This window comes from Brachypodium distachyon, chromosome 3 (genome assembly GCF_000005505.3).
Source record: "Brachypodium distachyon strain Bd21 chromosome 3, Brachypodium_distachyon_v3.0, whole genome shotgun sequence".
NCBI lineage: Eukaryota > Viridiplantae > Streptophyta > Magnoliopsida > Poales > Poaceae > Brachypodium > Brachypodium distachyon.
This window is the reverse complement of record NC_016133.3, coordinates 349,399-362,411: the sequence shown is the minus strand read 5'-3', so window position 1 is coordinate 362,411 and position 13,013 is coordinate 349,399. Positions and strand designations below refer to the sequence as shown.

The window sequence follows — 13,013 nt, the reverse complement described above, 5'->3', positions numbered from 1 at the left end:
AACAAGAGCACAGAACATATATATCATCCAAAAGATCAAAAGTCAAACCTTCCAGGATCATCGTCATTGAGCGCAAGGAATATCAAATATGGGAGGCCAGATCATCATAAGACTATAAGAGGATGGACAGCGCCCAAAGATGGGTCCTCTTTCGGCATCTCATATACTTCACTCAATGTCCTGCGCTTGATATCCAAGTGGGAGCTCTTTTACGTTACACCGGAATAAATATGAACAATTTGTTTTCTCTAATCTGATGGATAATATTAACCAGTACTCCGGCACAAGCATCAAGGTGTACTACGGTCAAAAATTAGGAAGTACCATGATTGAAGGGGTAAAATCGTAATCTAAAAGGCCATTCAACTCAGGGCTATTCGTCAGCCATGGCCGATTTCTTCAGATCCAAGAGTGGCGGCCCTGGTCCGTGCGGAAGCACGCATTGGGGAATCAGCAACTAGCTAGGCTATGATGCTTCAAACATCACCGGACATGGTGATGGGTGCGGGTTGGCCGGAATTGCGGGCAGGAGACGGCGAATGAGTTGCGTCGATGTACTGCCAGGGCTCCGCCTTATGTCTAAGGCCAGTTCTCACATGGGTCATGGCCGCATCAACGAAGCACTCTACTTCCAGATCGAATTGATTCATATATAAATGAATCTAGTATTTGGTCCGTTTGTGATAAAAAAAAAATCTGAGGTCTCATCATCTCATGCCAATGAAACTGGCGTCATACACTCGGCATAATACCCGACATGAAACAGGCGTCATACACTCAGCATAGTACTCGACATGGTTTATCCAGAGATTAGACGCGGCTCCTACAATCTGCGTACCGGTACTTCTTGCGTACAGGTGCACAGCCTATCAATAAATTCAAGCTCGGCCCAACAATCCCAGAGAACTAAAACCCATCTAAGTATATAGGAACTAAGCCCAGGAGCATTCTGAAACTCCTGCCTGCTCCGGCTTCCGACCATAAGGCCTTCCACAGTGTAGGTGAAGAAAACTCAAAAAGTTTGCACCGGAGCTTGTTTAATTTTGTCATTTGGCTACAATGGCATGCACCTACACTTTGGTACCTAGTGGGACCTACATGTTGGCAAAAGTATTTTATTCAATCACATACTCGCTCTCCATCCCTCTTTTCAATGACATGTGGGGCCTTCCAACAACTTTATTTCTTTGGATCGATTCATCTATATGAACCGGTGCATGCAAAAGCTGAGTTTGCACCACCTGCTTTTTAATGCTCCAGCTGAGTTTGCACCACCTGCTTTTTAATGCTCCAGTGGTATGCACCGATGCAAACTCTGAAAAGTGAAGTATGCACCGATACATTGGAAAAGGCCTAAGAACGAATAAAATGCAGCAGATCTCATCTAATTAAGCAGACCTCCGAGGGGAAGAACAAATACAGAAAGAAACATAATCGGTGCAAGCAAAGATTAATTGGTTGTACTATCAATATCACCCAGGAAACAAACATCTCGATCGCCTTCTCCGGCTATACTTGATCCGGTAATCAAGTGGTGATTCACTCGGGGAAACAAAAAGCAGCGACAGGATATTGGTACTGGACTCCTCTCTCCTCTAGGACAGTTTCTTCTATCAGCTAACAAACTAACAAGCAGATCATTGGGGCTCTTCCTTGATGGCGCCCTTATCGAGAACTTCCTGATATCATCCTTCTTCTTCACATGGCATTTCTGTATCCAGACAAAACACAAGCATGGGTCAGGATACGGAGATAAATCAAGTATGGGAGCATCACGAGAAATGACAGCATAAGCTGTAAGTATAGGTTAGGTTAGACTATACACTTGTCTAAATCAGAAGGAAAAAATAAACTCAAACATGAATGCTGGGGTGTGAAGTCTATACAATCCACTACTAAATTCATGCCAGGGGCATGCACAAAGAAGATATACAACCCACTAAGCGACTTTCAGAAAGAAAAAGACAAGCATTAACAGTTTCATACATAGCTTAGGGTTCGCAGTTCAGAGGTAGGCAGATAACCAGTAGCCATGGTATAAAATTACACATGATTTTATTTAAGAATTAGGAAGCTAAGATTCCAGGCTTGATGGGTTTGTGATAACATTCCAAGACAAGGAAATACAGTGGTCGACACGATAGCAAGGCAAGGTTTCTTTCAGCTCTTAATAAATGATGAGTTGTACTTTTTTTAGGTCCAATCTGTAGTTTTGCACTGACAGTTCAGAAAACTGTGATACAGCAGACTTAGAGGTCCATGCTAAAAACTCCAAACAAGCTCAGGACGTATGCTCTCATGCCAAAACAAGGTTTAACATAACTACATAAGTAACCATTCAATGGAGTGATCTACGATAATCAGATATGTGTAGGAAACAAGAACGACAGCAATGGCCACTATTAAATGTAATGCAGTAACTAGACTTTTGAGGCCAAGAAAATATTACTGGCTCCACAAAACCAATGAAAAACTAGTATGACAATACCAAAACCAATGTAGGATTATTTAAAGGCCAAAAGGCAAACCTCGCAGGATTAAGATAAATGGCCAGTACAACTACGGTCAAATGTTATGTGTGCTCAGAAATCAAATAATGAATTTGGTCCGGCATTATAGTTTTATTCTTCAAAAAAGCTACAGCAAGCACAGGTTAAATGCCTTTGTATTTCCATTTTATAGTTTGTATTTCAGGGAAACAAAACTCTGACCATAAAAGGAGAAATGCCACACAAACACAAATTACCCACTGTTAGCCACTTATCAAATAAAATGAATTTTTTGGCTCAGATATATCTGAACCACAGATCATGCATTGCTCAAGGCCTCAAGCGTACCAGCGTAAAATTTATGATCCACTTGTTTGTGAGAAAAGATATATGATCCGGCCGCTAAGCAACATTTGGGAAAAAATATTAACAATCGCATATGTAGCTTGAGGTTCACAGTTCAAAGGATTAGGCAGCCAAACAATGACTGCGGTGGAAATAGGAAGCCAAAATTCCAGTATTGATGGGTTTGTGATAATATTTCAGGACAAGAAAATAGAGAAAACAATACTAGGCATCTCAAATCATGTACCTGTAATATTGCCCTATTATGAACACAAGTAAACACCAAGTAATATTACCCCTGTACAAGTAATTTCATATATAATCTTAATTACAGCAACATTCTCTAATGACGCTTAACTAGTTTTGTTAAAATGGTGCGATGAATAAACAATTAAACACACAAGTGATTTAAAATCATCTTACGGCGAGCATTCGTAATGTTGCTTAACTTTGTGGCCTCAATAAGAGAGCTATATATAGTTATATACATATCATATAAAGGCCAAAAGGCAAACCTTGCAGGATCATCCTTGAGCACAGGGAATTTGGGAGGCCAGATCATCATAACAGGATGAATATCACCAATCTTCTCGACAGGGTAGTTTTTACCCCGAAAAAATGGATCATCTTTTGGCATCTCATACAATTTACGCAGTGTCCTGCACTTGACATCCAAGAGGAGTACGCATCGACCCATCTCCAAGAACACAAACTCAGCATAGTCCCCCACATGGCTTATCCGGGGAATAGCAGTAGGGTCATCCTCAACCGTGCAATCTAACATCCTCAAGTTAGCACACATCTCATGCAAACAAATGGTGTCCACCAGCAACCAATCGTCGCCCTCCTTGTGGAGCCAGATGCGAAGTAGAAGGTCCTTGCCGGCATGGATGAGATATACACCAGAAGCATCATCGGCCCGTGACAGTATGGTGCCACCAGTGACATACTCCACCCCATGTGGGAGGTGAATTGTGGAGAAGCTTGGAACCGTCAAGTCAAAGACAACAATGTCACTCAGGCCAGACGCGATATATATTTTGTCGTCAACGAGCACAGCTCTTGGATCCGAACGCAGATGAGCGAGCTGCTGGTCTGTGGACAAGGTAAGATGCTCGCGCCAGGCACCATCACCATTTCGCAACACGTATACGTGCACCGTAGATCCTGTTGCATCCTTGGTAGGCTCCCCCGCCACATAAAAATATGACAAGCCGTCGCCTTCTTCTTTGGAGAGGAATGTAACGAAACTGTCCAGCGTGAAAATAAAGCAGGTTGGGAGTGCTGGGAGGGTGGCCAGGCCTCTGTCGGAGCAGAGCGGGCTGTGCACCGCAAGTGCGAAGTCGCCTGTGAAGACGCCAATGAGCAGGTTGCCGTTCCGGCAGCCAATGATTTGGCTCGAGCTGCACAGCTGGTACTGGTAGGTTTTACGGCGGATGACGGTGCCGAGCTCCGGGGGCTGAGGCAGCACCAGGATGAAGCGTGCGGCCACGCTTAGATTCCAACTGAGTTGGAGGTAGAAGCCGAGGAGGCGGCGCGGGTGGAGCTTGCGGAAACGGTTGAGGAGGGCGGGGTCGGAGGCTTGGCGGAACCAGCGCTTGCAGACGAGGGCGGCGCGGACGAGGGTGGTGGGGAAGCCGACGCGGACGATGATCTCGGCCAGGAGGTTGTCGTCGTCGAGCACCTTGGACACGGAGTCCGCCATCCCAGAATGCAGCACGCTCTCTCCGCTGTCGCCACAAGCAAGCAATCGCCAGGGTTTAGGAGGGGGGGAATCTAGCCAGGGGGAGACGAAATTGGTAGGAAATACGAGAGGGGGGGGGGAGAAGGGGTCACCTCGGATCGTTCGGGGGAAGCGTGGGTCGCCGGCGTTGGGGACGACGCGGGCTGGCTGAGATCGCCGGCAGTGCCCCTCCTTTCTCTCGCTCCGCCGCGCTCGGGTCGGTGTCGTGCCGTGTCGAGAACTGGAGATGGGAGACTGAAGCGAAGAGAACGAGAGGAGTGTGCAGCCCATCAATTCTGGCCCATTATAGTGAAGCCCGACCCAACCTGGGAGAACTAAAGCCCATCGATCTCACTTCGCTTTTTACTCGCCAAACCAAAGCCCAGCTTGTTTCCTATTTGCATTTTTGAGGGGAAAAAAATAATACTATTTGCTCATCGCTCGGAAACCAAACCTCTTCTCAAAAAAAAAAAACAGTAACATAACAAAATTACACTGGACACAAATTACTGCAGTAGGTAGCAGATGAGCAATACCGTGCGAAATGTGTATCTACATCATAGATATACATACATACATACATTCATGGAAGCATATAAGACCGGAAGGCGAGTGAGCTCGATCGATCGAGACAAAATACCGTGCGTGTCAGTATCTACGTATGGATCAGAGCTGGAGAGCCAACGATTTCATCTCAGCTCACCATATGACCGAAGGCAATGTATGCATGTATGATCGTCGAAGCTTGATCGAGCTTGCCACAATTCAACCGGGAATGGGGACAAAAAGGAAAATTAAGAACATGTAGTGCATATGCAAGCATGTCCAAGTCCATCCATATGGCAATTGGCATGGCATGATCAGTAGACTTCGACGTTCCATTGCTCCGCCTTCTTCAGCTGCTTCTTGTAGTCGATCCAGTCGATCCCTGCGACGACAAGAAATCATTTAATCTCATCACTGGCTAGCTTCGACCATTAGTTCCGATCGATATCAGCAGCAGCATTGACCAATATTGAGTGGATCCAGATCGAGCAATGCTGTGATGTACTTCCTCCGTTCCTAAATTCTTGTCGTTGTTTAAGTACAAATTTGAACTAAAACAACGACAAGAATTTAGGAACGGAGGGAGTAGTACCGTCTTTGGCGGCAAGGTCGATCATGATGTCGTCAATGCCCTTCTCCATGCCCCTGAGACCGCACATGTAGACGTAGGTGTTGTCCTTCTTGAGCATCTCCCACAGCTCCTCCTTGTACTCCGCCATCCGGGTCTGGATGTACATCTTCTCCCCCGCCGCGTTTGTCTGCTCCCGGCTCACCGCAAAGTCCAGCCGGAAGTTGTCACCGCCGATCTCCGTCATCTTCTCAAACTCCTGCACACACAATTTGGAACCGATCCGTTGAACCGTGGAATTCAATTGAGCAACGGCACTAGACAATGCAAGGACTGACCTCCTTGTAGAGCAGAGTGTCACTTGTAGGAACCCCCAGGAAGAGCCATGCCAGGCCATTGAACTGCGACATTAATACATATGCATAGCTCAATAGTTAAGCTCGATGTACTATACTTGTGTTAATTTATTGGGGAAACAGAGACAGTTTTTCTGGTGTCGTAATACAAGCATGACCGATATGTATAGATACGTGGTTGATCCATGTCAGTACCTTGTAGTCCTCGTGCTCCTCGAAGAACATCTTCCACAGGAAAGAGCGGAACGGCGCGATACCGGTACCCGTCGCGAGCTGCCATTTGGTCATGCAGGGATATGTGTCCATCAGTCAGCAAGGTGTTCATTTTTTACATGTATGTCTATGAGAAAAACAGATCATGGATCGATGCAAAGTGTGAAGGTGGTGATTATTCATTGTAATCAAGCAGGAATTAGCTTAGTGTACCATGATGATGGTGGCGTTGGGGTCTTTGGGCATGAGCATCTCCTTGCCGACAGGTCCTGTGATCTTCACTTCAGAGCCAGGCTTCAGGTCACCTGCACATATATCAGAGCAGTTTCAGCAAACAATTACTAGAAGAAGAAGACCAAAGGTATCTGTCTTGCCATCAAATGAACATGCATCTCATCATTAATTAGTTTCCTTTAGATCTGATGATGTACTTAATTAAATCAACAGATTAATCTGAAGAAGAACTAGCTACAGAGAGAGAAGAGAGTGAGGCTGAGAGAGAGTTACACACATAGGAAGTTTGAGCAGACTCCCTTGACGATCTCTCCCTGGTCGTTGGTGTAGACGAGCCTCTTGACGCAGAGGGAGACGGTCTTGGAGTCCCCGAAGTCCCCAATGGCGCTGCTGGCGATGGAGTAGAGCCTGAGCTTGTGCGGCTTGCCGTTCTTGTCCTCCCCGTCCGCGATCACCCCGATGGACTGCCCCTCTCTGTACGGGATCTCGCCTGCAAACCCACCAAATTAATCTCGCCGCCCCAAATTCAATCCAGGCTCTCTCCGATGGATCCATGGGATGGAATTGGAATTGGAATTGGAAGAAGGGGGATGTGGGTTAATTGGTACCTTCGGTGCTGAAGACCATGTGCCAGGTCTCGCCGGGGGCGTTGTCGCCGGTGAGGCGGGTGTTGAGGAGGCAGCGGCCGACGTAGGGCTCCTTGGGCCGGTACTTGTTGGTCACCACCCCTTCGTCCTGCTTCTTCGAGACCTTGGCCGCCTTCACCGGCGCCGCTGGCTCCGCCGACACCGCAGTGTCCGTCGTCGACACCCGCAGCCGCCCGCCGCCATTGCGGAGCCGGGAAGGGCAGGCCAAGAAGTGGCTGGTGCTTCCGCCATTGATCGGCGACGCGGCGGCTGGAGAGGACGGCAGCGTGGCGGTCAGCGCGGCGGCCATGTGTGGGTACTGTGGGAATGGAGACTGGGTGGCTGGCGACTGGATTGGGTTGGAGAGATCACGCGGGAGAGGAGAGGCGAAGAAGAAGATTGGGTGGAAGAGAATCGAGGTGAGGAGCAAGTGGTGTATGATCCTTCCTCCGATTCATGGGCCGACGGTGGACTGTTATTCAATGGGCCGAAAGTGGACTTCAAGCCTGTCAAAAAAAATCTCGGCCCATCTTTACGACCAAGGCCCTCTGCTCACGCATCTTGTTTCTCCCTCAAAAGAGTACTGACGTTCATCATGCGTGTCAACTCGGCAATCTACCATTGACGTTTAAGTGCTGACGACGCGTGCTTTGGGATCCGTGCAAAAAAAAATCGGAAGAGCAGATCAGCCATCTCTTGAATGATTGGATTAATCATTGTGAGTGTTGCTCTTGCGTTCAGCCCATGAACTTCATCTAGCTTCAATCCTTATCTCTTTCTTGGTCTTTCTTCTCTGAATGTAACTGCACCGGCCGTTCAAATTGGGAACCAACTGACTTTGAAAGCAACGCAGCAGCACAATCTGAGGCAGCCAGTACAGCATGGACCTTGCCTCGGTCGTATTCGTACGTGCTTTCAGACGTTTCTTTGCGGCTACCCAAGATTAATTGTTTGTACAATCAAACATATGACAGACCAAGAAGCATCATCGCTGATCTATCTACATAGCAATATACAGGGCACGAAATTAGATTAGAAATAGATTCCTGATAGGCATAATTAAGCTTTGGTTCAAATTAAAAGTCTTTGAAATAGCTAGCTCTATACGCGCATGAGCATGAACATATATGTATGTATGCATGGATTCTTAGTAGTATACAGGATGGAGGTTACGAGAGAGTTCCCTCCACACTTGGCTCATTAGCAATGGCTTCCTGCTCCATTTGCCACTCCTAACCAACTTTCCATACACACACATACATCAATCATCAAGACTAATTCTCTCAGTGCAAGCAACAACATCACACACATGTCTGATCCCGAACACCATCACATATATATTGGGACCTTCCTTCCTCCTCCTGTTCTTCTCTATATCTTCGAGCTTAATTACCTTCTCCTTGATCATCTCTCTTCTCTAGTGGGAGGGAATTAATGCATGAGGATGGCATACAAATGGGGATGCATGGAAGCAACAACAATGGTGCTTGTGGTGTGGTTGGCCGCTTTGTCGATGGCGACGACGACACGAGGCCAGCAGAGGAGTAATCTGACAAGAGGGAGCTTCCCAAAGGGCTTCGTCTTCGGCACCGCCGCCTCCGCCTACCAGGTTTAATTTGAGATAATTGTTCATTCCTAATTCTTCCATACAGTCCACATACATATAGCATGTACTGTTTCATGCCGACATTCTCGACATATATAAAGTCCTCTCAACAAACAAAATCCTCGTTGTCCATACCGCGCCCGAAAGTGTCGAGAAAATGATTGTTAGGTTCTGATGTCGGTCTCGTCGTGGGTAACACTGTCTGTAATGAATTGTTACAATATATTTCAATTACTTACATGCATATCGTAGTTTAGCTTTGATCAACAGAAAATTTTATGAACCATGCATGGCCAACTGCAATATGCTTATGTATGCATGCACACAGCTGTCATAGGCTCAGCTTTAGGTTTTGGTAACAAAAAAACATCTGTCATGGCACTATTTGATATTTTCACATGCACACCGTACGTTACAACTTTGTTCAAAGTTTGAGAAAAAAAACACCACCGATTCCGATAAAAAGAAATCGCTGCAGATTTTAAATTAATTAACATCATCATGTAGGAGTGCGCTTTCAGAAAGCAATTACTCCAATTAACACCATGCACTAGGAAAGATTGAGTCTATGTGTTCAAAGAAAGCTGGCACAAATATTTGTAAATTTTGTACGAGTGGTTCAGTTGTTCTGTAGGATCCTAGGAAACTTTTGACAGTTCTCCACTGACCAATAATTAGCCAAAACCTGTCCATCGAATCCAAACAGTAGAAATTGACATGATGCACTGAAAAGGAATTAGTGTTCTCCGGAAGAGACACGAAGAAAAAAGTTGGAAGCCACACATATATGCCTCCGAGCTGAGTGCGACTTGATTGCAACTGGTGACCCCTTTGGTCAGCTAAAGTTGTAGCTAGATTATCTCGGATGATCGAGCAAACTGGAAGGAGGTGACTACTTATCTTTATATTTTACAGTGATTATTTGTACTATTTCAGAAAAAATTATCCATCACGAATATTGAACACGATGGCTTCTATCCATCAATATTACTTGAACCCAAAATGGATTCAGTGACTATTGATGCAATTATATAGGCGAAAAATATGTAAAAATCTAAAACGATAGAATTGTATTTTACTATTGTTTGATATACTACCTGAAATCACGTTTTCTTCTATATAGTATGAAGGAGCCGTCAAGGAGGATGGAAGAGGACCTGCAATTTGGGACAAATTTGCACACACGTTTGGTAACATGAATGAAGAATGTTTCTCTTTCTTTAACGTAGAACATTGACTGTTAAGTAGGGGTTGCTCCCCCTAGCCATTCTTTGGTCTTTAATGAATAATGACTCAGCAAGGAAACTAACCTTGGTAACTGAAATTGACAGTCCTATATATGATTCAAGATGGTGATACAATCTTACAGATACTTCTTTTTCTCCTCTGTAGGGAAGATTCTTGACTTCAGCAATGCCGATGTTGCAGTCGACCACTACCACCGTTTTGAGGTTTCTATTTTTGTTATTGTTGGAAATGGACACTATATCAACGCATCAAGATGATACAAAATGTTTTCTCTAGAACAACACGTTGAATATGGATATAAACACTCTTAATTACACACTGTACAGTGAATTTTACTGTCCTTGAAACAAATTTATATTTAGGAGGACATTGAGCTCATGGCAGATATGGGATTGGATGCGTACAGATTCTCGATAGCGTGGTCTCGGATTCTCCCAAGTATGCGTTACAGTATTTTCCAATGCCTTGCATCTCTTATTTAGGATTTGAGTATAATAAACAAGGTTGTCAAACTATGGACATAATAATTTATGAGCTTCATTTGACATTCAGATGGCACCGGTGAGGTCAACCAGGCAGGCATCGACCACTACAACAAGGTGATCAATGCACTAATAGCGAAAGGTGAACTCTAGAAACCTACCAGTTGGACCTTCTGTCGAATTTTTGTTGGAAATATATAATTAAGTGCTGGATCCAATTGTTGTTTGAGAATGTAGTGCTGAATCCAATATCTTTTTTAAAAGAAAATCTAGTGCTGAAAGCAAATGGGTTGTGATTTTACTGACAAGATGAACTAGTTTTTGTTTTGTTTTTCCAGGGATTGAGCCATATGTAACACTGTACCACTGGGACCTTCCCCAAGCCTTGGAGGACAAGTACATGGGCTTGCTAGACAGGCAAATAATGTATGTGTAGGCAGATAATGACATATAATTTGGATAAACTTTAACCAAAATGCATGCCAACCAAATTGCCATTGGTTTCTGAAAAATGAATGCAGCAACGACTACCTGGCGTATGCGGAGACGTGTTTCGAGGCATTCGGGGACAGAGTGAAGCACTGGATCACCTTCAATGAGCCGCACACGGTAACGGTGCAGGGCTACGACAGCGGTATCCACGCACCGGGCCGCTGCTCCGTGCTCCGGCACCTCTACTGCAAGCAAGGCAGCTCAGGCACCGAGCCCTACATTGTTGCCCACAACATCATCCTGGCTCATGCCACGGTTTCAGACATGTACAGGACCAAGTACAAGGTCAGATATATAGGAGACCATCCTATATATACAAAAATTGATCCTTTCACTTCAGATTTAGTTTCTGCACTCTGAAACTCTGTGATCTTGGCAAGACAAGGCCTTAATTAAATTATCATGTTACCTTAATATATACATGTTATGCAGGCAAAGCAGAATGGAGAGCTGGGGATGTCATTAGATGTCATATGGTATGAGCCTGCCTCAAACTCCACAGCTGATGTTGAGGCAACCAAGAGAGCACAGGAGTTCCAGCTGGGATGGTGAGCCTCATCACCAACTCCATTGTTTCTAACTGAATTAATCTGATCATGGATAACTGATGAGGTGGTGCCAAAAGGTTTGCTGATCCCTTCTTCTTCGGTGATTACCCGGTGACGATGAGATCGAGGGTTGGAGTTAGGCTGCCGAGGTTCACGACGAAAGAGGCTGACCTGGTGAAAGGCTCGCTGGACTTCATGGGAATCAATCACTACACCACATTCTACACAAAGGATGACAACTCCACTTACATTAAGAAATTTCTGAATGATACCTTGGCAGACTCAGGATCCATCAGCCTCCGTAAGTTGATCTGTTTTCCTCCCTAAACTCTAAATCTAAATTGCTACTGATGTACATGTATCTTGTGTGCATTTTCAGCCTTCAGAGATGGCAAGCCAATTGGAGATAAGGTAATCATGTTAGAAACATGCACATCTCTTCTTCCATGATGTGAAGGAAGCTCATTGTCTAAACAAATTTCACCATATATTAGCGAAGATTAGTCAAATAATAAACTTTTTTTAGCTGCAATACTACTAATTATGTGATGTGATGAGTGTTTGTGAAATTTAATTGCAGACCTGACTGAATAATATTTTCTGCGCAGGCGAATTCAATATGGCTATACATTGTGCCTGGCAGCATGAGGAGCCTCATGAACTATGTCAAGGACAGATACAACACGCCAACCGTCTACATAACTGAAAATGGCAAGTACATGCATAGTACAAATAGCACAAAGCTGCAAAAGATAGAACAAAAACCGCTTTGAGTTAACGGAAATAACAAGGATGTGTTCTTGATCAGGTGTAGTGTGCCCTTTGACATAGATTCCCTTTCATATTTCAGGGATGGATGATAGCAACAGCCCCTTCATCTCCCTCAAGAAGGCCCTCAAGGACAGGAAAAGGATCAAGTACCACAATGACTACATGACAAACCTAGCGGATTCCATAAGGTACTCGCTTAATTTTACCTTTCCTCGATCCCAAAAAAATCTTTTTTTTGTAAAATCATGGACCGGTTAATCTTTGATGATCTAATTTCAGGGAGGATGGTTGCGATGTCCGCGGGTATTTCGTGTGGTCTCTTCTTGACAATTGGGAGTGGACCGCAGGATACACCTCGAGATTCGGGTTGTACTATGTGGACTACAGGGATAACCTGAAGAGATACCCCAAGAACTCAGTCCAATGGTTCAAGGATTTATTGGCATCCTCTTGATCAAAAGTTGAGACCCAGAATGTAGAGGGTCACGATCATTTGGCATGTAGACATGATCACATACCAATTGGAGCCTTTCCCTGCATGTATTCATCGATTGTATATAAATATAGTGAGCCTGAAAAACTTGTTGTACATAATTGTTGGTTTGAGATAATGGAATTATCATTTTCGATCGCTTTTTGTACGTTTTATTTTTTGAATGAAATTGGGCCTGTTAAAATTTGGTGTTTCGGCCGTTAAATTGGGCCTGAAAAACCTGTTGGGCCTGTTAAATTTCGCTGTTGAAAGATTTGTGAATGATTTTGGACC

General features: G+C 44.7%; 3 protein-coding genes across 3 annotated transcripts; 1 reads left to right on the top strand and 2 right to left on the bottom strand.

Annotated features, from left to right (window-relative positions):
- Window positions 1-1,364: 1,364 nt before the first annotated feature.
- Window positions 1,365-4,807, bottom strand: LOC100824088. The gene is made up of 3 exons (XM_003570727.4): window positions 4,671-4,807; window positions 3,350-4,564; window positions 1,365-1,711 (listed from the first exon to the last, which is right to left on the bottom strand). Exons 2-3 carry the CDS (start codon window positions 4,537-4,539, stop codon window positions 1,699-1,701), a joined length of 1,203 nt encoding a protein of 400 aa, XP_003570775.1. The 5' UTR covers window positions 4,540-4,564; window positions 4,671-4,807; the 3' UTR covers window positions 1,365-1,698.
- Window positions 4,808-5,047: 240 nt separating this feature from the next.
- Window positions 5,048-7,500, bottom strand: LOC100824314 (ferredoxin--NADP reductase, leaf isozyme 1, chloroplastic). The gene is made up of 7 exons (XM_003574956.4): window positions 7,083-7,500; window positions 6,752-6,964; window positions 6,454-6,545; window positions 6,223-6,300; window positions 6,010-6,072; window positions 5,696-5,930; window positions 5,048-5,485 (listed from the first exon to the last, which is right to left on the bottom strand). The coding sequence occupies exons 1-7, from the start codon at window positions 7,408-7,410 to the stop codon at window positions 5,418-5,420; spliced, it is 1,077 nt and encodes a 358-aa protein (XP_003575004.1). The 5' UTR covers window positions 7,411-7,500; the 3' UTR covers window positions 5,048-5,417.
- A 733-nt stretch (window positions 7,501-8,233) lies between these two features.
- Window positions 8,234-12,881, top strand: LOC100830130 (beta-glucosidase 34). Its single transcript, XM_003574896.3, has 14 exons — window positions 8,234-8,411; window positions 8,522-8,709; window positions 9,830-9,896; window positions 10,099-10,157; window positions 10,317-10,392; window positions 10,507-10,578; window positions 10,775-10,862; window positions 10,958-11,213; window positions 11,361-11,476; window positions 11,554-11,777; window positions 11,856-11,887; window positions 12,085-12,187; window positions 12,327-12,435; window positions 12,527-12,881. Exons 2-14 carry the CDS (start codon window positions 8,539-8,541, stop codon window positions 12,699-12,701), a joined length of 1,548 nt encoding a protein of 515 aa, XP_003574944.1. The 5' UTR covers window positions 8,234-8,411; window positions 8,522-8,538; the 3' UTR covers window positions 12,702-12,881.
- Window positions 12,882-13,013: the final 132 nt, after the last annotated feature.